General features: G+C 38.7%; 1 protein-coding gene across 2 annotated transcripts in view; it reads right to left on the reverse strand.

Annotated features, from left to right (window-relative positions):
• Positions 1–20,277, reverse strand: part of CFAP47 (cilia and flagella associated protein 47) — an 816,247-nt gene that overhangs the window by 595,923 nt on the left and 200,047 nt on the right. For both annotated transcript variants that reach the window (XM_077296700.1, XM_077296701.1), the window contains exons 27-29: positions 16,576–16,782; positions 5,501–5,598; positions 2,892–3,035 (exon numbers count right to left, since the gene is read on the reverse strand). In XM_077296700.1, coding sequence (XP_077152815.1) covers positions 2,892–3,035; positions 5,501–5,598; positions 16,576–16,782 — 449 coding nt within the window. The remainder of the gene's footprint in view (positions 1–2,891; positions 3,036–5,500; positions 5,599–16,575; positions 16,783–20,277) is intronic.

Genomic DNA, 20,277 nt, shown 5'->3' on the forward strand with positions numbered 1-20,277 from the left:
CCAGACGGTCAGGCAGGCTAATTTGTGTAACCACTCCCCTACCATTGACTTGCAGTTTGCTGACAATTCACAGTATTCACAGGAAGGTGGTGAGGGAGGTGTTATACACATATACATGTAGATTTACACCAGACAAACAAGAATTCTATTAAAACTACACCAAGCAAACCAGTAAGTGACATATCGCTGGAATCAGGCTTCCTTGCCCTACATTCTGCTGCTCTCAGGTTATGTAGCAAAAAACTGCTGATACATTCCCTTTAAATAAATGTAATTTGGAGGGCTATAACAGAAAAATAGAGGAATACCCCTACTAAGATATTAGGTTTTGTTCACACATTGAGTTTTTTGCGGCCTTTTTTAAATTTTTTTAATATAATTTTAAAGTTGCATTTTACAGTACCAGAAAAAGCTATGAGATTTCAGAAATTTCATGCGCACACATTGTTTTTTTCCGGACTGATTTGGAAAACTTGCATTTTTGAAAACTGCAGCATCTCGCTCTTTTCAGCATTTTTGCAGTGTTTTTCATCCATAGAAAGAAATGAGTAAGTGCAAAAGTGCAGCAAAAACGCAGGTATCAGGTTTTGCTGCGTTTTGGGTGCAGAAAACTCATGAAAAACAGGTACTAAACTGTATCAGCATGTAAGCATGCACAAGAGACAAGAAAAACGCAGGTATCAGGTACTAAACTGTATCAGCATGTAAGCATGCACAAGAGACAAGAAAAATGCAGCAAACAATGTGGCAAAAATGCAGCAAAAAAAACCCATCTTTTTTTAAACAGCTTCTTTACTGCCAAGAGAGCAGGTTTTGCCTGCAAAGAAAAAAAACGCAGCAAAAACTCAACGTGTAAACATAGCCTTAGAAACAGCATCAATGCAGGACTTTTGGTTCAGTTGAAATAAGCATCTAATTCATTATAAAAACACTTACATATTTCCACAATAATATATAACGTACCGTATATACTCGAATATAAGCCGAGATTTTCAGCCCACTTTTTTGGGCTGAAAATCCCCCTCTCGGCTTATACTCGAGTCATACCCAGGGGTCGGCAGGGGAGGGGGAGCGGGGGCTGTCTAAAAATACTCACCTAGTCCAGGCGCGGTCCCTGCAGGTCCCTGGCTTCCCCGGCGCCGGCAGCAGCAGCTTCAGCTTCTTCCTGTACTGTGCGGTCACATGGTAGCGCTCATTATGGCAATGAATATGCGGCTCCACCTCCCATAGAGGTGGAGCCGCATATTCATTACTGTATTGAGCGGTAACGGTGACCGCTTAGTACAGGATGAAGCTGCGGCGTCGGGGAAGCAGGGACTGCACAGCGCCAGGACCAAGTGAGTATATGGGAGGGGAGCGCTGCGCTGCGCGATAGTCACCTTTCCTCGTTCCGGGCGCCGCTCTGTCTTCAGCAGTGACGCTCAGGTCAGAGGGCGTGATGACGTGGTTAGTGCGCGCCCTCTGCTGAATGTCAGTGCTGAGCATGGAGTGGCGCCGGAACGAGGTGCACTGCAGGTGACTATTGAAATTGCCGGGGGCCTGACCGATGGAGAAGTGAGTATGTGATTTTTTATTTTTTTTTATCGCAGCAAATGGGGCAAATATCTGTATGGAGCATCTATGGGGCCATAATGTTTGTGCAGCACTATATGGGGCCATAAAGTTTGTGCAGCATTATATGGGGCCATAACATTTGTGCAGCACTATATGGGGCCATAATGGTTGTGCAGCACTATATGGGGCCATAACATTTGTGCAGCATTATATGGGGGCCATAACGTTTGTGCAGCACTCTATGGGGCCATAAAGTTTGTGCAGCATTATATGGGGCCATAACATTTGTGCAGCACTATATGGGGCCATAACATTTGGGCAGCACTATATGGGGCCATAATGTTTGTGCAGCACTATATGCGGCCATAATGTTTGTGCAGCACTATATGGGCCCATAACGTTTGTGCAGCACTATATGGGGGCCATAATGTTTGTGCAGCACTATATGGGGCCATAAAGTTTGTGCAGCACTATATGGGGCCATAACATTTGTGCAGCACTATATGGGGCCATAACATTTGTGCAGCACTATATGGGGCCATAATGTTTGTGCAGCACTATATGGGGCCATAAAGTTTGTGCAGCATTATATGGGGCCATAACATTTGTGCAGCACTATATGGGGCCATAACATTTGTGTAGCACTATATGGGGCCATAATGTTTGTGCAGCACTATATGGGTCCATAATGTTTGTGCAGCACTATATGGGGCCATAATGTTTGTGCAGCACTATATGGGGCCATAATGTTTGTGCAGCACTATATGGGGGCCATAACATTTGTGCAGCACTATATGGGGCAAGTGTCTGTATGGGGCCATAATTAATGTTTGTTGGGCACTACGGTATATGGGGCAAGTGTCTGTATGGAGCATCTTATAGGGCCATAATAAAGGTTTGTGCAGCACTATATGGGGCAAATATCTTTATGGAGCATCTTATGGGGCCATAATCAGCATTTGTGCAGCATTATATTGGGCAAATGTGTCTATGGAGCATCTTATGGGGCCATCATAAACTGCATGGAGCATTATATGGGGCATATTCTAATATGGAACATCTTATGGGGCCATCATAAACTGCATGGAGCATTATATGGGGCTCCTGATTCAATATGGATATTCAAAAACACTTAACCTACTGATGTCTCAATTAATTTTACTTTTATTGGTATCTATTTTTACTTTTGACATTTACCGGTAGCTGCTGCATTTTCCACCCTAGGCTTATACTAGAGTCATTAAGTTTTCCCATTTTTTTGTGGCAAAATTAGGGGGGTCGGCTTATACTCGGGTCGGCTTATACTCGAGTATATACGGTAAGTAAAGTTTACTCACCTGAAATAGATTCTTCATATGTAGAACTTGTAATAGCCCCGAGGGAACTGGAGGATGTGCTCTGAGAAGGTGTATCTGGTATATGGCAGGGGCGGAGAACAGCTTCCCCTATGCCACCATTTTTTCCATTAATTCCATTATGGCCTAAATAATATAGAAAATCATCTAATCACACCACTGACATGTTATAATGTAACAACTATAATCAGATCTGCACTTTAACAGCACAGTATCATCTGCAAAACATCTATAAAAACAGAATGAATAATTGTTACATTTGGTTGACACCTGAGTATTACCTGGAAAATACCTCTGACACAAGCGTCTCACATATGCTGCTGTACATGTGCTGAGAAGACGGGGAAAACAATAAAAGAGCAATAGGGTCTTATCTGATGACCACTGGCAACCAGGTGAAAGGAGGTGCTCACCTGACTGGGTTGTGTATTACACAATAATTGACAGAACTCAACGCTGACAGCTGCTTCAGCCCCACAGGTTAAAAATGGCTAAAGTGCCAAGTAGGATGAAGAGGGCCTTCTGCACTGCTGATGAAAATCCAAAGGGAGAATCCAGGAGACAGGATCGATGGAGATCGTTTGTGAACAGCAGTTTTCAGCTCTTTCCACAGATTCTCGATTGGATTGAGGTCTGGACTTTGGCTTGGCCATTCTAACACCTGGATACGTTTATTTGTGAACCATTCCATTGTAGATTTTGCTTTATGTTTGGGATCATTGTCTTGTTGGAAGACAAATCTCCGTCCCAGTCTCAGGTCTTTTGCAGACTCCAACAGGTTTTCTTCAAGAAAGGTCCTGAATTTTACTCCATTCATCTTCCCATCAATTTTAACCATCCCTGTCCCTGCTGAAGAAAAGCAGGCCCAAACCATGATGCTGCCACCACTATGTTTGACAGTGGGGATGGTGTGTTCAGGGTGATGAGCTGTGTTGCCTTTACGCCAAACATATTGTTTGGCATTGTTGCCAAAAAGTTCGATTTTGGTTTCATCTGACCAGAGCACCTTCTTCCACATGTTTGGTGTGTCTCCCAGGTGGCTTGTTGCAAACTTTAAATGACACTTTTTATGGATATCTTTGAGAAATGGCTTTATTCTTGCCACTCTTCCATAAAGGCCAGGTTTGTGCAGTGTACGACTGATTGTTGTCCTATGGACAGACTGTCACCTCAGCTGTAGATCTCTGCAGTTCATCAAGAGTGATCATGGGCCTCTTGGCTGCATGTCTGATCAGTATTCTCCTTGTTTGAGATTAAAGTTTAGAGGGACAGCCAGGTCTTGGTAGATTTGCAGTGGTATGATACTCCTTCCATTTCAATATGATCTCTTGCACAGTGCTCCTTGGGGATGTTTAAAGTTTTGTAAATCATTTTGTATCCAAATCTGGCTTTAAACTTCTCCACAGTATCACGGACCTGCCTGTTGTGTTCCTTGGTCTTCACGATGCTCTCAGTGCTTCAAACAGAACCCTGAGACTATCACAGAGCAGGTGCATTTATACGGAGACTCGATTACACACAGGTGGATTATATTTATCATCATTAGGCATTTTGGACAACATTGGATCATCCAGAGATCCACAATGAACTTCTGGAGTGAGTTTGCTGCACTGAAAGTAAAGGGGATGAATAATATTGCACGCCCCACTTTTCAGTTTTTTAATTTCCTCAAAAATTTAAAATAACCAATAAATTTCATTCAACTTTACAATTGTGTTCCACTTGTTGTTGATTCTTCACCAAAAATATACATTTGGTATCTTTATGTTTGAAGCATGATATGTGGGAAAAGGTTGAAAAGTTCCAGGGGGCCGAATACTTTTGCAAGGCATTGTACATGCTAAAAGTTTAAAAAAGAAAAAACTGAATATGAACAGAGCATTACTGTAGTAACTGTAGAAAACCATACATCACATTATTTGCCATCCTTTATTCATTATAATAAGCTACAGGAATAGTCCCTTTAAAATAAGTTATCATCTATCCCAAGATAGATGGTAACTTGTTAACTGGTGAGAGTCCGACCATGGGTACCCACATCAGAAGCAGAAACTTTTATCCCCATAAGAATGAAGCGGCACATGTGCGACCGGTGTTCCTTAAATTCCCTATGGGGCTGACCAGCGCTGCACTCGGCTTTTTCTGACAGCCTCATGGGGAATGAATGGAGCAGTAGTTTAGTGTCCAATCTGCTGCATCATCTTGTACAGGAGATAACAGTGCAGGTCCCTGAGTTAGGAGTCGGACACCCAACAATCAGCAAGTTATCAACTATCTTGTTGAAAGATTATAACTTGTTTCAACCAGACAACCGCATTAGCACATCCATATCTCAAATTATAAAGAACAATACAAATGTAGTAATTATAAATAACAAATCTAATTGCAGTTTCTTTTTAAATATGTGCAAAAAGAGAAAAAAATATTGATTTAAACTATATATCTATCATCAAAAATTTTGCTAAACCCCATAGGGTATAGTCCATAAGTAACATCATTGAAAATAGTTAAATTGCTAGCAAATGACTTAAAATGATTCATTTATTAGCACTATACATACTATTTTACTATGTAAAATCTCAAGGAATTACCGCTTTTTAGGATGACTTGATCTGAGCGGTGGTACGCGAGGTATGGATATGCAGTCAATATGCAGTTTTCAGCCACAGCAGCAACCTGGAGGTGAAACCTGAAATGAAGAAAATGGGAAAAGTGATTTCGGATTTCTGACTGGCTTTCACAGGAGGATGGTAATGACAGGCATGGGGGTCATCAGCAGATACCTAGTTGTAATGGCAACCCAACGCCACCCCACGATTATGTCACAGACATGCTGAAGAACGCATTGAGCAATGCTCACCCCTATCCCCTTTAGCGCGAGTTAAATGCTGCTGTCAGAGATTGACAGCGGAATATGACAGGTTAACAGCTGTGGACGGAGCTTCTCGCCACTCGCGGTTGTTAGAGGCCATCATGTGTGGATAAAAATGTGCTATCAGCGTGCCAGCCCACATCAAAAGCACGGACACAACATATGTCGTGTCGGGGTTTAAGAGAACCTGTCACCAGATTTTTGCAGCCTACTCTGACAGCAACAGAATGTAGAGACAGAGAGTCTGATTACAAATGGTGTGTCCATTACTGGGCTTCTTGCCGTAGTTTTGGTAAAATCACTTTGACATGCAGTAGATTGTAACTAGAGGACTAGTAAACCCACCACTGATTGACAACTTTCTTTTTATGTACAGTGTGCACAGAAAGCTGCCAATCAGGGGTGTGGGTAGGGTTATTCAGAGCTCAGTATTTAAAAAACTGATAGATCTGCACCAGATAAAACTGCAGCAACCAGTAACATACAGCTATGGCAAAAATTAAGAGACCACCACATCAAAACCCTGTCATGGGCAGCCCAATCTCCAGACCTGAACCCCAGTGAGAACCTCTGGAATGTAATCAAACAATGAAGAACTGCTTAAATTTTTGCATCAGGAGAAGTGAAAGACTGGTGGAAAGCATGAAAGCTGTGATTAAAAATCATGGTTATTCCACAAAATATTAATTTCTGAACTCTTCCTGAGTTACCATTAGTATTGTTGTTTCTAAATGATTAAGAACTTGTTTTCTTTGCATTATTTGAGGTCTGAAAGCACTGGGTTTTTTTTAGTTTTGACCATTTTTCTTTGTCAGAAAGAAAATACAAAATTTATTGCTTGGAAATTCGGACATGTTGTCAGAAGTTTATAGAATAGAAGAACAATTTACATTTTACTAAAAAATATACCTATAAAGAGAGAAATCAGACAAACTAAACATTTTGCAGTGGTCTCTTAATTTTTGCCAGAGCTGTATGTGATAAAATTGCTGGAGTGAGAGTTTTCCCCCAGGCATCATACAGCTTTCAGATGGCAGTAAAAACCTGGTGACAGATTTTAACACTGCGTCTTTGGTGGAAGACCCTCTGTTGAGCAGATCTCAGAGAACGGTATGGTTTTTACCCTTTTACACGTAGACCGGGATCTGGCTGCAGAGGCATCCCTGCTGCATCCATAAAGAAGCTGCTGGCCTGTGGAGTGAGTTAACAGTAAAACAGTAAACAACCCAGTTTACCGAGAAGGAGACAATGACAATTAGTAGACAGGGATCTGGTCAGGATTGTCGAAGTAAAGTCCATGGAGGCCAGGAAGAGACATTACACATTATGAGTTGTACAACATAACGATCCCTTAGCAGGACCAAGAAGTGCCATATAATACAATTGAATACAATGTGAAACTTTATTTATTTAAATATAAAACAAATACACAAAACAAATGTAATAAAATAAAATTGGTGCCTCAACCAAAACACCAGAGGCTGGTGGTCAGAATGGATTGTTATATAATTTGTTTAACATAAATTGTATAAATTTTGAGGACACGCACATTAAGAATCTGCTACATCAAATGTTACTATCTTGTCAAAAGGAACATGCATGGACCAAGGAATTAACCAAAATTTGAAAGCCCCCGGGGTCCGGAGGCTTGGCAAACACGTGGCAGTGGAATTGTATGTGAGGCTGCACATCAGGTAATATGGGGAGAATCTGACTTCATGCTTTTCATGTTTTGAGGTGGAAAGTTGCACTGAAAAGACTGATGAGGGATTTTGGGTTGATTTAGGGTTATCATAACCTATCACCGCTTTCAAATTTTGGTTAATTCCTTGGTCCATGCATGTTCCTTTTGACAAGATAGTAACATTTGATGTAGCAGATTCTTAATGTGCGTGTCCTCAAAATTTATACAATTTATGCTAAACAAATTATATAACAATCCATTCTGACCACCAGCCTCTGGTGTTTTGGTTGAGGCACCAATTTTATTTTATTACATTTGTTTTGTGTATTTGTTTTATATTTAAATAAATAAAGTTTCACATTGTATTCAATTGTATTATATGGCACTTCTTGGTCCTGCTAAGGGATCGTTATGTTGTATTAGTTTGATGGAGTGCGGCCCATTCCCCTTCAGGGTCTAGGGTCAGGGTAGTATGATTATCACATTATGAGTTGTCAAACTCTCCATGGTAAAGTCCAACAAAGGTACCTGAACATTTAATCAATAGAGCAGTGGGTCAAAGAGTCAGATCAGAAATTCTGGAGAGCATTCAAGAATAATTGCACCAGGTGCAAAAGTGTGCAAAAACTGGACAGGTTTCTCTTGAGGATTTAAATAGGGCTCTGTCCACCGAACCCTACAGTGCCATTGGTCCACCGAGAAATCACATCAAAAGGACTCGGTTGGGCAACGTGTGCTTCGCCCAGCAGGATGAGTGGTTACTCTTCTGACAAAATATGATTTGGATGTGAATATACCACCCAGCTATGACGTCATAGCGGCCTCCATAGCTGAAAAAGGAGGTAAGAAATGCCAGAAGATAGTCAGTAAGTATATTAAATTTGCCTTATTTGTACAATGGAATGAGTCCTGTCAGACACATCTCACTCCAAATAGTAAATGTACTACACATCGCCTAACCCACCCTACATTCTCGCACGACTCTAACTCTACTACAGCTCTCATTCATGGCTTGCAACCGAGATTCTGTCCACTTAGGTGCAACTCTCCAAAGATTGAGAATAAATAATGCCTTAGACTTTCCACCACCAACAAAACTCAATCCAATGACAACCCAGAGTACTTAGCCGCAGGACTGTGACACTCCTGCATTTATGTGTAAATTAACTGCAATACAAGTGCAATGTAACAAATTATCATTTTGGGACAAAAAAGCTCGGTATTTTTTCAATATTCATACAGTAGTTTTATGTTAACGGCTACTTGAAAGTCCACCAAGGTATATGAGTATATCTAATGACAATGAAGCGCTGCCTCATCACATAAATATGATTTATTTTTCTTTGTCTACTGTATTTAAAATGTAAATAGCTTGTAATTATTAAACTTCATCAGAAATCGATTAGATGTGAGGCTATTAAAAAAGACAGCATTACAATCCATTAGATATATGAAAATTAAATAGCCATACTGCAATATGGGCACTGCTGAAAATATGCAATAAGCTGACGAAAATGAGATTAAATGAGCAGATTAAGGTACAGGTCTTTCTCATTCTCTTGATTTGAAAGAATGAATTAATTTATTGCGGTATGTTAAAATTACTTTGGAACTTAGTTAGCATTCTAAGGTTGAACAAATTAGCTTAATGCTCTTCCAGATAGTTTTATATGAAATAAATGACTATAATAATCCAAGCAAAGACTACAGAATAAAAGGGCTGCCAATATGTTTAGAGTTTATGTGGTGTGGACAGGGCCAGAAAGACCCCATTTGTATTTAGGCAGGTCGTCTAACTATAGGGTTAGATTCTCACTGACAGCATCATGATTATCGTTTTAACCCCTTCACCGCAAAGCCTGTTTTCACCTTCCTGACCAGACCAATTTTTTTAATTCTGACAAATCTCACTTTATGTGGCATTATTTGTGGGAGCTTCAACAGATCCTAGTGATTCTGAGATTGTTTTCTTGTAATATATTATACTTCATGATAATGACAAAATTTGTTCGATATGACTTGCGTTTATTTGCAAAAATATTGGAAATTTGGTGAAAATATTGAAAATTTTGCAATTTTTTAACTTTTCATTTTTATGCCCTTAAACCAGAGAGTTATATCACATACAATATTTAATACTGCAAATAATATTTATCACATGTCTACTTTACATCAGCACAATTTTTAAACATATTTTACTTTGCTAGGAAGTTAGAGGCGTTAAAGGATGATCAGCAATTTCTCATTTTTGTAACAAAATTTACAATACCTTTTTTTAGGGGCCACATCCCATTTGATGTGAACTTGAGGGGCCTGTATGACAGAAAATACCCAAAAGTGACACCATTCTAAAAACTGCCCCTTTCAAAGTTCTCAAAACCACATTCAAGAAGTGTATTAACCCTTCAGGTGCTTCACAGGAATTAATGCAATGTGGAAGGAAAAGATGAACAATTTACTTTTTTTTTCACAAAAATGTTACTTTGGTTCAATTTTTTATTTTCACAAGGGTAACAGGAGAAAACGGACCCTAAAATTTGGTGTGCACCAAGGGACCCAGTTTTGGAAACTACACATGCTGAGGAACTCATTTAGAGGTGTAATGAGCATTTTTAACCTTCAAGCGATTCACATAATTCCAGAACATTGGTCTGAGTCAATGGAAAATTACCATTTTTTTCCACTAAAATGTTACTTTGACCTCAAGTTTTCAATTTTCAATAGGTATAATAGGAGAAAATGGACCACAAAATATGTTACACAATTTATCCTGAGTGCCCAAATACCTTATATGTGTCCCAGTATGTGGCATAATTTGATCATTTATCTTAACTAAGCATCCTACATTATTTCCATGCACTATTGTTGTTAATTTATTTACTGCAGGGTATATTTGATTTTTATGTTTTTATCTTGGGTTCTGTCTTTTTAGTGGCCAGTGAGAACAGGAGGGCTGTGCAGAAGAATAGAAGAGCTGTGCAGGAGAACATGATAGCTGTGCAGGAAGAGGAAAGCTGTGAGCTTTAACTTTCACACAAAGTTGTCATTGCAGTTACCACAGCCTCTGCCCCTGGTGATGCTTCATTTGAGTATCCCAGCATGCACTGGGATTCTCAAACAAAGCATTGTGAAAAAGGAAGATATAAAAAAAAGAAAAATAAAGCAGTTAGTGTAGTTAGGGAATGGTAGGGGATTTTTAATTAAAGTGCATTGGGAAATAGATTAATTTATGGCATTAAATAGATTGAAAATTAATTTGCATTTCGGAACACCACATTAAGGCACCCAATGCAATGCTAAAAACTACTGCTCAGATACAAAAGATGACTTGATATATTTCTCACAGTTTTGATAGCAATATGAGATATTAAAGGATGGAAGTTGAGTAAATGAGTGAATGTTGAAGTGAGATGTTTTAAATGACTTTCTGTGATTTCTACATTTAGTGTTTCTTTATTACACATTTCCATTAAAGTTTAAAAATGATTTGTGTGTTTGTGTTCTATAGTATATCAGTAGAAGCTATGACATATCCTAGCATATAGGATGTAAAAGCTTCACGATCACTATAATTAGTGTGTGAGTATAAGGAAAACCTCAGTTCGTGATTATTGATCTAGATAAAAGCACGCACAGGAGAACTAAATAAAAGCAGACCTGGGTCTTCATTGCAATAGAAAATCATTTTGAAGATGAATGACTCGTATAAGTGGAGATGGGTATAAGGTCAAATGTTTTCATGATTCAATAGCTTCATCGTGATTCATGAAATAGTTTTCAATGACCTGTATTAATCACAATTTACGAATATGGACATACCGTATACATACTTGTGTATGTATATATTACAAAGAAAGGTTCATTTAAAATTCCAATCTTTTCGTCTCAAAGATTTATTTTGTAAAGTTCTCAGTGTAGGCTGGTTAATCAAAAGCCATTAATCTGTGACTATGGATAGCACATTCTTTTAGCCTACTTCTGTGAAATGTAAGTTGTGTACTTCTATCTATTTTCTCAATTACCTTTGCATCATTTTTTTCTACATATGTCCTTGAATTGAATGGAATTCATGTAAATATCCCCAGTTAGTAGAACCTAGTTGTTACAAATCTCACCAGGCTAGATAGCCGGGCTCTCCGTCCCCCTCATGCTGTGGCCAGCTCCATCTGTTCTTTTACATGTTGTGTTATCATGATAACCCAGCGAACACCAGTGGTATTACACTCCCTAGCCTCATAGGTTCACAGCCAGGTAGATGGCATTCACCCATTATTTTACACCATTCACCCTTTGCTTCCTTACTTCAGTAAGTCTCCCGAGTTATTCAACTCTTCTATATTCATGGGGTCTACTACATAGCAGCATGGTGTCTCCTAATCGACTTAATTTTACTACACCTCTGGGCTCTGATACATTGCCCCAGTTAGTCTCTTGACATACTCAACTCTGCCACATCACTGGGCTCTGCTATGTCACTTAACTTTGCTCAAAATATCTACATTGAACCACCTGCCATGTATAGCAATAATACATCATTTGGCTCTACTACACTTCTCATTGCCTCCTGACACAGCCAGCCCTTTTACCTACCTGGGCTCTGCTACATCGGTTACCAGTTTGACATGAAACACTGCGTGCTATGTCCTATCACTAAGTCTACTCTGCTGGGTCACTATCCCAAGTCTGTCTCATCAGTCTCCATACAATGAGCCTCCCTTTTCCCTAGTAGACTAAAAAGAAAGAAGGCACAGTATGGAGAGGGACAGTGTAGGAGGAGAGCATAGAAAAGGGAGACAAGTGGCAGTTCAGAAAAGAGGTAGTATAAAGAAGGGGCACAGTACCAAGAGGGGGCATAGAATAAACAGGTGGACAGAAAAGAAAGGAGGCAGAGTATAGACAGGAGACAATATAGAGAGGCACATCACCAAAAGGGGGCATAGAGAATTGGCAGTATAGAGAGGTCATAGTATAAAGAAGGGGTAGTGTATAAAAGAGGGCACAGTATAGAGAAGGGGAAGTAAGAGAGGGGACACATTATAGAGAAGAGGCAATGTGTGGGCAGTATAGAGAAATACTGTAGATAATGAGGGAAGAAGCAGTGGAGAGGGGACAGCATAAAGTGGGAACAGTGTGGAGGTCATAGTTCATAAAGGCAGACAATATAAATGTTAACGTTCATAGGGAAATTTAGTGTGAAGGTTATAGTTCCTCAGTAAGGACAGTGTGCCTTAGAGTTTATGAGAGAGGATACTATAGAGATAACAGTTCATAAGGGCGTATGGTGGAAATGGGTTTTGGTTTCTTAAGGGAGGACAGTGAGACGATTATAGTTCATAAGGGCAGACAGTGTGGAGGTTAAAGATCAAAAATATCGACAGTGAGGATATTAAAGTTCATAAGCATGGACAAGCAGGTGTCTAATGTTCAAAAGGGTAGATGGAGTGGAAGTCATACTTCATAAGGGCGGATGGTATGGAGTGAACAATAGCTATTTTTATTCAGGGCAGGGCATTATAATTACATTGTTATTTTAAAGGGCACCACGTTGAGATGTGAAGCAGAAGATCAAAACAGAGTGAAGCTTGCAGTGACGAGCTATGGATGCCCAAAGTCATTATGGTGTCTGCACCAGACATAAACTAAAGGGATGAGGACCTCAATCAGAGAAATTGTCACTTTAAAGGCACCTGGGTGTAAATGTTTATGTATGATATTGCCTGCATCTAATCAGTACTGTAGTTCTTGTATGGCCTTTTTCCAACTCCCAGTATCTTCTCACTATTGTTAATGGCATACTGAGGATTGAAGGTTCAAGTCATACAAATGTATATTGTGGGAGATGAACTAACATTACAATTAATAGGTGTGCTAAGCATAGTGATGTATTCATGTACTGATGTTGGTGCTGGCAATTTACTGATGTACTTATGGTGGTTCTGGCCCTGTATTCATGTATTGATGGAGGTTCTGATGCTTGATTCATGTACTGATAGTGGTTCTAGTGATGTACTCCTATACTAATAGTGGTAGTTGTGATAAAATCTTTTATTGACGAGGGATGGAGTTATGTATTCATATACTGAGAGTGGATTTGTTGATGGATTCATGTATGGATGATGGAGCTGGTGTTGTATTCCCGTACTGATGGTGGTTCTGTTGAAGTGTTCCTCTACTGATGGTGGTTCAGATGTTAGGAGACGTCAATTTTCACTATAAACTTGTATTGCAGCATGTAATATAAGCGAAGAGACTTAAAAATAGTAAAATTAAAAATAAAAATTCAAATAACCACCCTTTTTCCTTTTCTCTTATTAAAAATTAATGAATAATAAAAGTTTGGTCGAAACATAGAACCTGCCAACCCATATGATAATAGCTGTAAAGAGGTAAAAAAAAAAAAAAATAAATAAAAGCCAATCCAAATGTTGTATGTAATTGCAATTTGCAGAAATGAAAATCACAGACCGATCCATCAAGAAACAAATAAAACTGTTAAAAGTCTTGCAATATAGCCATGCAAACCAACATATTTTTTTTTACCAGCTCGAGAAATTTTTAGTGCTTAAATAAAAAAATAATATGCAGGTTTAATATCACTATAATTTGACTGACACAGAAAATCATGTCTTCAGGTAATGTTTACCAAACAATGAACAGCATAAAAAACTAAGTCCGAAAAACAATGGAAGAATTACATTTTTTCACCATTTCCCCCCACTTGGGAGTTTTTTCCCCATTTTTTCAGTTCATTGTATGTTAATTCCAGCTACAACTCAATATTCTCAAGTAGTCTCTTGAACAACTCAGAATTATGCAGTCTATTTCACTTCCTGGTTTTTGATGGGGTGGGTACTCCTCCTTGAGTGACAGTTCTGCTGTCTAGCAGAAGTATATTAGTAGAACTATAAAGCTCAGCACAAGATCTGCTGTTACACAGCTATCAGTAACACAGCTTCAGCTATCATGGTTTATTCTGGAGTCTGCACCTCTGTCACTATATAAATCACACAGCTTATGACAGTGAAGGCCAAAGCTGTAATTAGGAGACTTAGTCTAGGAGACGCCAATGCTGCAGGCTAACGACTAAGAATCCAAAAGGAGAGAGTGGGCTGAGATATTAAGAGTTAACAATTGTCCAGAAATGTAGGTAACGTGCACCCTCAGCCAGACTCTAGGAGCTCCATGGAAACCAGCTGTACAATATGTAAGATAAAAGCTTTTTGCAGGAAAATGACAGGAGATAGAAAAAGGGAGTAAATTTCAAACTTGCTAATTTTCATGCTGTCCAAGTAAATTAAAGCAATTTAATAACTTGAGAATGCCACCTTAAGTGAAAACAGTTCAGACATAATGGTCTATGCAAGCAATTACAGTAATTACAAGAAAGCCAACCCATATATTTCACAAAGGCAACATTTTCTGTATTCCCAATAGGTTTCCTCTTTACAACAGCCAAAAAGATTTCTGCACAGAAGTAAAGTGATAGCTAATAAAGAAAAGCCTGTGCTCAGTGAATTTGCACTCCATATATTGCATATCACCATGAGAGTGAAATGCATTTGTTACCATCAGCCTTTCTGCTGTTTGCATACTTATTTCCCTAATGTGCACTTGCAAAGAAGTTAGAAAATAGGCAATAGTCATTAAATATATTATCTGCAGTAACATTTGCAACCTGCTGTTAGCCAAAAAAAGCTCCAGCTCTGACTGTGAAGGCGAAAAAACAAGTCATAAGCGCAGGGAGCTCATTTTCATTAAACATACTCTGTGATTTTGTCATTTATACTCCACTAGAAGACAGGCGCATTTATATATTTATTTCTATGCCTTTCTTTTTTAATCTCTTTTCTAATCCTGTAAAGTATTATTATGACACTTTCCTCAATGGGTACGTCGTTATGTAGCAAACATTTAACAAATGAGATGGCGGGGAGTTGATGATTGCTGCACATTAGAGAACGCTAATGCTACATTTTTTGGCTACACTGTAATTTTTAGTTTCGGACAAAGGGAATAATTAAAGGTATTATTTATAATCAAATTCCTCCAAGTATACCAGTCTATTATTCTGTATTGCTAGCCAAGCAGAACAGCTACGGGGTTAACATTGCCATTCAAAATTACAGATGTGTAAAACAATGGGAAGAAATGGAGTATTCTTCGGAGAATGCAGGGAAGAGGAACAAAGGAGGGTTTCTCGCAGAATTTATGCTCGCTGAAAAAGGATGTTGGCAATTTAATTATTAATAGGCCTGTAACATTTGACGAATAATAAATGTCTGAATCATCGGGTCAGGTCTATGTTTGGATCAGGAAGGAGCAGGTCTCAGATATAAAATAACATTTTGTCTACTCCCTACAAAAATAAATCAGAGGTTAAAAGCAAAGTAATGTCATGCTTTGATGTAGAGGTTTTAAACTAAAATGCTTGAGGGAAGGAAGCCAAAATTGATAACACTTTGAGCCTATACAGCTATAAACAGGAATGATAACCTGAAAAGATATTTGTAGTCATAGTCAGATTTACTTCATTGGTACCAACTTCATTTCAACAGTATCATATAATGTCAGGTGAAAACAAAAAATGGGTTGCACCTTTGGAAGTCTAGTACTTGAATAAAGAAAACTACGCCATAAGAAAAAGAAAACATAATTCATACATTTAGATTTTATTCAGTATTCGATTATTTTGAAAGGAGTTGTCCATCCACTAAAAATGTAAAAAAAAGAAAATCCAAGAATCTAGTAAAAAAAAAATATCAAAGAAAAATATTCTTTCCAACACTGATCAGGTGCCCCTCCAAAGTCTATGCTTCCTCTTCAGTCTGGACAGACACCAAAGCCATTCACTGATCTATTACTTCTTTACAGTATTCTGTACGGTTTTTTAGTTTTAGTAGCTGGACAACACTTTTAATTAATTAGATTAATTTATGTAATATCTATTAGAATATGGATTACGGTCACTGCTATGTTTGAAGCAAGCTGGTTGCATTTATTATCTTTTCTCACGCTAATGACACTGGAAATCGCTTTAAAAAAAACGTAATGAAAAGCACAACACTGTAAACAAAGTAGCATTGAGATGTCTTTAACAAAATGTATCTTACTGGTTGTTCTCTTCATCCGTGAATAAGATGTCAGCCAAACAAGACACTGGAGTGGGGGATTTGAAGGCGATTTTACAGACAATTTTTTCATCCAAATGACCGGAGCTTAAAATAGTCTGACCATTGGGAAAATGGACAGAAAACAACTTCTTGCAGTCACCGTTATCAAGTTCCACCTCTGGAGTTTCCACTTTTAATATGGATGGCCTACAGAGAGATATATTTTATTTAAACAAGGATGACAATCTGTAGATCAAATATAAATTGTGCTGGTTATACACGAGGAGGCAGATTCCACCCACAGCTCAGTCCAGCATCGTTCAGCTCTCGAATCAATTTTGTCCACCACCAAAAAAATAAGTTTCTAGAATTAAAACAGGACTGACAATAAAGAGGCGTACACACAGTGCCAGAATACGACATCATGACTCAAAGAATCCAGAATGTACTTGAATAAAAACTTAAAGGGGTATTCCCATCTCCAATATCCTATCCAATGTGTAGTAGGTGTAATAATAATAATAATAATAAAAAATAATATTAATAAATACATCCAATTAGAAATGTAGTATAGTTCTTCTGATTCACTATGCCTCTTTCTTCAAGTGCAAGCATTGCAGTAGTTCAGGATCCATGGTTACGACCACTGATAGAGTGACAGTTAGCTAGTTGCTAGTGGTCATAACCAGGGATACCTATGCTACTGCAATCAATGCCTGCACCTAAGGAAAGAGCCATAGAGAATCAAAAGAACTATTACATTTCTTATTGGAGGTATTTGCTAATATTATTATTATTACACCTACTACATAGTGAGATAGGATCTTGGAGATGGGAATACCCCTTTAATGTCTTCAAGATATTAACCCCTTACTGACATCGGACGGGATAGTACGTCCGATGTCAGCTCCCCTGCTTTGATGTAGGGCTCCGCGGTGAGCCCGCATCAAAGCCGGGACATGTCAGCTGTTTTGAATAGCTGACATGTGCCCGCAATAGCGGCAGGTGAAATCGCGATTCACCCGCCGCTATTAACTAGTTAAATGCTGCTGTCAAACGCAGACAGCGGCATTTAACTACCGCATCCGGCCGGGCAGGCGGAAATGACCGCATCGACGACCCCCGTCACATGATCGGAGGTCGGCAATGCTTCAGCATTGTAACCATAGAGGTCCTTGAGACCTCTATGGTTACTGATCGCCGGTAGCTGTGAGCGCCACCCTGTGGTCGGCGCTCACAGCACACCTGATTTTCTACTACATAGCAGCGAACAGCAGATCGCTGCTATGCAGCAGAGGCGATCGTGCTGTGCCTGCTTCTAGCCTCCCATGGAGGCTATTGAAGCATGGCAAAAGTAAAAAAAAAAAGTTAAAAAAAATGTGAAAAAAATAAAAAAAATATAAAAGTTTAAATCACCCCCCTTTCGCCCCAATCAAAATAAATCAATTAAAAAAATCAAATCTACACATATTTGGTATCGCCGCGTTCAGAATCGCCCGATCTATCAATAAAAAAGCATTAACCTGATCGCTAAACGGCGTAACGAGAAAAAAATGCAATAACGGGCGACCAAAAGAACGTATCTGCACCGAAATGGTATCATTAAAAACGCCAGCTCAGCACGCAAAAAATAAGCCCTCAACCGACCCCAGATGATGAAGAATGGAGACGCTACGAGTATCGGAAAATGGCGCAATTTTTTTTTTTTTTTTTAGCAAAGTTTGGAATTTTTTTTCACCACTTAGGTAAAAAATAACCTAGACATGTTAGGTGTCTATGAACTCGTACTGACCTGGAGAATCATAATGGCAGGTCAGTTTTAGCATTTAGTGAACCTAGCAAAATAGGCAAGCAAAAAACAAGTGTGGGATTGCACTTTTTTTGCAATTTCACCACACTTGGAATTTTTTTCCCGTTTTCTAGTACACGACATGGTAAAACCAATGATGTCGTTCAAAAGTACAACTCGTCCCGCAAAAAATAAGCCCTCACATGGCCAAATTGACGGAAAAATAAAAAAGTTATGGCTCTGGGAAGGAGGGGAGTGAAAAACGAACACGGAAAAACGAAAAATCCCATGGTCATGAAGGGGTTAAAATTGTTGTAAACTAAAGGATTCTATAACAGTGGTCAAAATATTTTGAAATGTTGCTCTTATATAGATAAAGCTAAAATATTACATTTGTAGTTACTAAAAAATAATATACAAGTAATTACAGTAATTGTTATACAACATTTGTTACATATCGTATTACATGTGCATCCTGCAATATTCAATATGTGGCATCTATAAGTAGTCCACAAAGACACTGTATCAGATGACATCTAAATAAGAAATAAAGTGAATATTTCAGGTGTTTCATGTCATTTTGCAGAAAGTCATACAAATGAGACGACCAATTGTATTTTTCTTTGAAACCCTGCAGAGTTTCAGAGTCAAACGTACCTGGCTGAAACCATGCAGCCAGTGTCTGATACATGCTGCTTCTGGATCGGGCAGCACACATTAGCTGTCAGGTTAAAGGGTTAAATGTTTGCCATGATATTATTTATCATTATAAAAATATGTTTTGTCTGTAGTATTTTTGTAAAAAAAATGTCATATTAACCTGGTACATTAATTGGCTGAACAGAATCATGTGGCCTTCCAGGGAATAACAATGTTTTTTAGTTCCTTAGTGCAAACACAACAGCCGGCTAAGGACTTAGGTCAGAAACCCTTCTGCGATTTTTATTATATGTGACAAGCTCCTATGACGTGAAACCTGTCTTTATTATATATACAGCATATTTCCACAACTATATTTTTTCAAATATATATATTTTTAAGCAAATTTGCTCAACCAAATGGTATCAGAAACAGAAAACAATATCTCTATAGGAGATGCTTAAAAAAATTAAAATAGGGTCAATCCCGGCAAACTAATCAAACAACAGCACAACTCCAAAACAAAAAAAAATGGTACCAGCAATCAAATCCAATTTTTCAACAATATACAGTGGTACGGATGTTGTAGGTCCTATCTCTCCTTCTCTTTCAAAATTCCCCACTGACCTGTCACAAAAGACCAACATGTCTTAGAGAGCACTTGGCGAGGGACACCACAACCAAGGTCCATACGGAAAACACTATACATTAAATGTACATGCTTTCCTTGTTTACTAAGCAACCAGTGTAGCACTGATAAGGCAAGAAATTCCCAGTTAAGAACCTATTTTCTTACAATTCTTCATAAATTGTGAATTTCATCAAAAGCTAGTGTGGCCACGCATAGGTGGGGGAAACCACTCAGCATATCCAAGACCGCATTTCACAACAGTAGTCAATCTGCTGCCACTGCCATCTCATTCCACTGTAGCCCACCACTCTGTGTCACAAATGAAATGTGGGAATACATACCACAAACATGTAGAAGAAATAACTATTCCCAAAGGTTACAAGACATGGAAGCCTACCCGGATACAGGTGTTTAGGGGCTGCGTCCCCGCATGACGTTTTCTTTCTTGACATGAGAATAAAGTACTGAAGATTTTATGAAGAGACGCCTGGTGCTGGAACTTTTTATCTTTTTTTGCTATTACCCGGATACATACTTTTCCAACAATTGAGTCCCAGGCTTCAACAGGGAATACTAAGTGTTTTAGCATTCATTTGCATTTTACAAAAAAAATATACCGTATGTGTACATACACAATTTGTTC

The sequence above is a fragment of the Ranitomeya variabilis genome, chromosome 3 (genome assembly GCF_051348905.1).
Source record: "Ranitomeya variabilis isolate aRanVar5 chromosome 3, aRanVar5.hap1, whole genome shotgun sequence".
NCBI lineage: Eukaryota > Metazoa > Chordata > Amphibia > Anura > Dendrobatidae > Ranitomeya > Ranitomeya variabilis.